The 4,077-nt window shown below is 42.1% G+C and overlaps 1 protein-coding gene across 1 annotated transcript in view; it reads left to right on the top strand.

Annotated features, from left to right (window-relative positions):
- Positions 1 to 4,077, top strand: part of LOC102383995 (phosphatidylinositol 4-phosphate 3-kinase C2 domain-containing subunit gamma-like) — a gene marked incomplete at its 3' end in the record, with an annotated part of 97,886 nt that overhangs the window by 43,747 nt on the left and 50,062 nt on the right. The window contains exon 7 of the mRNA XM_025193864.1: positions 1,155 to 1,257. Coding sequence (XP_025049649.1) covers positions 1,155 to 1,257 — 103 coding nt within the window. The remainder of the gene's footprint in view (positions 1 to 1,154; positions 1,258 to 4,077) is intronic.

Below are 4,077 nucleotides of genomic sequence, written 5' to 3'. Positions count from 1 at the left end.
GCAGGCGGCGATGGGGAGAGGCTAGAGGCTGATCAGACCTCTATAGCCAGCTCTAAGGTACACGCGCTGGGTCCAATAGGCTCCGCAGCGCACCTAGAGTTCTCCTCAAGATGTTTACGGATTCCCCCCTTGCAGGGTTCTCCTCCGGAGTTCTCCAACTTGGGCGGAAACCGCTCAAGCCTCTTATACGGCTAGCAGGCCAATCACTAGCCGCCACGTGGGAATAATTTAGAACTGGCCAATAGTGGGGAACAAATTTGAATACAAATGGTGGGAACTCCTTGCACCGTGCATTTCTCTTTTGCAACCTAGAAATGCACCCTGCAAAGAAAGCTACGAGTGGCGGGAAATAATTTAGCAGTGCCGAAGCACACGCAAACAAAAATCACACCCTTGGGTTGTGACACAAAGATGGAGTATGACTTTGAATGCTAAAAAATCTATCTGTGTGCAATACTTTCCCTCCTCCTTCATAGTTGACCTTCATAGAATATGTTTTAAATCAGAACTTCAACTAAGTTCGGTGATTCTCAGGGTGAAGTTACATGTTACACTTAGGCCATACTAAGGGTGCTTAAAATGTGAGCATTCAGATGTTAAAACTAATTAACTTGTGCTAAATACCCTGTGCTAAATACCCTCTGAGAATGTCAAAGTTAGGCCACTTCAGGCAAGGGTTAACTAGGCCCAGCTCATGTTAGGGTAACTTCACTTTTTTCTACAGGGATAAATTAGCAATGTGCAGTCCCCCAGCATCCCAGGATACAATGTTGTCATCTCCCTCCCCAAACTGGAGTCCAGGTATCCTGGCTCTTAGCCACCCTCTAGTGGCAAGTCTGAGCTGTGCAGGTGAGAAATGGTATGAACCCTTAATGTGTGATGCCCACATCACATTCTAACTTTGAAGCTGTTTAACATTCCAGAGATTCAGTGTGATCTAAGTCTAACATGTAACTGTACCCTCAGCCTCTTTTTCACCCATCTCCCAAAAAACAACCCTGTCAGGCTTCTACAGATACAAATGCAAGAAACAGTGTCCCTATACCACATTTTGTTTAACAGAATAGTGGAAACTAATCTAAATATGATTTTAGGGGTGTGTAGGAAGCAATTGGTAAGTGGAAATGATTTTTTTTCTCCTCTCCAAATTGCAGTGATCAGACTTTGGGTAGTCATGACAGTCTTCGCAAGGCAGCCACTTCCATTCAGCTTCATCTACAGAAAGGCACCAGCTTCCAGCACAGTTTGGCTCGAACGGTTTGTCCTTTTGTTTCTTTCAGTATTCCTGAAGCAATGAAATTCCCTTGATCCCTTTAATTAACAATCTGCAATAATAATCAGAGAGAGGTGGCTGCTTTCCTGAGCATGCATACATTATTGCTGAAGTATAATTGAAATGTATTGGGAATATTTTTGTTTCTCTCTGCTATTCTGTCCTTTCGGTTATTATGGAGAATACTTCAACATAAGAAGACCAAATGTTACTTTTTTAAAAGGAATTCAATTTGATCAGAGTCTAACAATACTTGTGATATCAGCCTTTTTCTAGATGGTCTTTGTAGATTTTGGAATTGAGTAATTGTAAAAATATTTAAAGTATTGTACAAGGTAAATCAGATCCCGATCCTAGTCTTTATTACTGAAATCCTGAGTATTTGGATAAAAGAGAAAGATCATGCTTGCATATGCATGTGTCTAAGCATGCACATATTTCTTTTAAACATGTTGTCTTATCACAGTTCAACTCGAGAGATCCTTGTACAGATGATTTGTGATTAAGATACCCTGGAATGGATTATTGAGCTTTAATTACACTGATCTATGCTGCTACATATAATCTTTATTCCCAGTGGCAACCTTGAATTACTTCTAACCCAAACTTCATAGTGCAGAGGAAACTTTGATGTTCAAGGCAGTTTTCACTGGTGATGTGTTGACTTTATCCACAGACAGTGCCAATTATCTGCTTTAAGCAGATATACTATCAACTTGAGTCTATCAAAATATAGATCAGATAACAGATTACTAATATAAAATAACAGTTTCTTTTTTTTTCTATTGCTGATATATGTCACCATAACAAATATCAGATTCTGTGCAGTATCTCTACTATACCATTAAAAAATAGAATAATGAGTCTAAAGAGGATATTGGTTTTAAAATAGCATTTTTGAGCCCTTTGATTCTTTAAACAGATAGAAAGCAGAGTGAATATATGGAAATATACAGTAGTGGCTCATGTTGTGTGTGCTCTTCTTTACAAGGACTTGTATTTAGGTTCATCCGCCCTCCCTTCCCTCTGCAAGCAATTGGCAAATACAGCATATGAGATTCCATTGGTAGCAGGAAGGTTTTTAGATTCAGGGAATGGGAAGTATGAAACACAGAGGCATTTGTCACTAGGCCACCATTTCTTCAAATGATTGGTGACCCCAGTTCATCTGGTTGTCTGGCAGATGATCTGTAGAAAATGTAATAATAGCCACTCTTGTGCTGTGCAGTGAGCAGGAATTACTGAGATAATATAGGAATTTCTGGGTGAATTCTGTCACCTGCGTCAGCCTATATGATCATAATGCTCCCTTCTAACCTTCTAATTTTTGTGTGAAAAAGTTTAACCTTCAGAGGTGGTCTCAAACATTGAGTGGACAGTATCTTTTTCCAGGTGGCCAGTAGCATAATTGAGGGGTGGTGACCAAGACAACAACCTAAGGTGTCACCTTTGGATGGATGTGGGGGGAAGCCAGCTGTTTCTGCAGTGGAAGCTGATCACATTGCTGTAGTTGGCACAGCCTGAGCAGGTATTATGCTGGGTTCTGTGCGGCTGCCCTGGACATGGATCTATGCTGCTACACCCCTGCAGGCCACAGTCCAGACTTCAATACTCAGTGGGTGCGTCTGCATGAGATGTTTACTGTAGAGTAGACTAATTAGCTCTGCAGCAAACATCTTGGTGTTTATACATGCAAGGCTATTATGCTGAAGTAAACTAAAAAACTTTGCAGCAGGGTAGTACTTATAAAAAATCTAATACCCTACTGAGGAGTTTTTTTACTTTGCAGCAGTGTATGTGTAAACGCTGACAGCTGACTGGGGCATGAGGGTACTTCAGGGTAGGTGCTGCCTCCTGGCTAGCCCCAAACTAAAGGACCCTTCTGCCCCATCCAGTCTCTCTGCAGCATGTTGAGCTGGGTCAGAGCAGCCCCGCCCGGGCTCACAGGCTGACTCCCAGGGCCCTCTGCCAACTGGCACTACTCTGACCCAGTTCAACAGGCTACAGTCCTAGGCACACATGAAATTGTGGCACCTGGGAGCAATAAACTCCAGTGCAATAAACACTGGAGTAATATGAATGTCTAGACGCACTCAATTTCCAGAAGTCTGTTCTGCCCTCACAGTTGATAGTCTTTAGAGGAATTAAATGGAAAGCCGAAGTCCAAGGGTTGCTTGTCACAGATTGTCAAGAGAATCTATCAAACAACCTAACACATTAATTTTTTTTCCAAGAAGCATTTTCTTCTATAACTTCACATGTTATTTAAAAAGAAAACCAAACCCTTCAGATTCTGTACCAATGTCAGCTGATGCCTTCTGGAATAAAAATTCATAACTATCCTTCAAGGCAATTATGAAACTTAAATTTTTAAGTTCTCTGAGATCTGCAACCGAAGGGGCTTATAAACATGCATATCATTAACATGATATTATTATTAACATTATCATAACATGAGCCGGCAGTGTGACAAAGCCATCAGAAAAGCCAATGGCACTTTATCATGTATCAGCAGATGCATGACGAATAGATCCAAGGAGGTGATACTTCTCCTCTATCGGGCGCTGGTCAGACCGCAGTTGGAGTACTGCATGCGATTCTGGGCACCGCACTTCAAGAGGGATGCGGATAACCTGGAGAGGGTCCAGAGAAGGGCCACTCGTATGGTTAAGGGCTTGCAGACCAAGCCCTACGAGGAGAGACTAGAGAACCTGGACCTTTTCAGCCTCCACAAGAGAAGGTTGAGAGGCGACCTTGTGGCTGCCTATAAGTTCATCACGGGGGCACAGAAGGGAATTGGTGAG

Source organism: Alligator sinensis, unplaced genomic scaffold (genome assembly GCF_000455745.1).
Source record: "Alligator sinensis unplaced genomic scaffold, ASM45574v1 scaffold775_1, whole genome shotgun sequence".
Lineage (NCBI taxonomy): Eukaryota > Metazoa > Chordata > Crocodylia > Alligatoridae > Alligator > Alligator sinensis.
The sequence above is the reverse complement of the archived record's forward strand: the minus strand, read 5'-3'. Positions and strand labels throughout refer to the sequence as shown.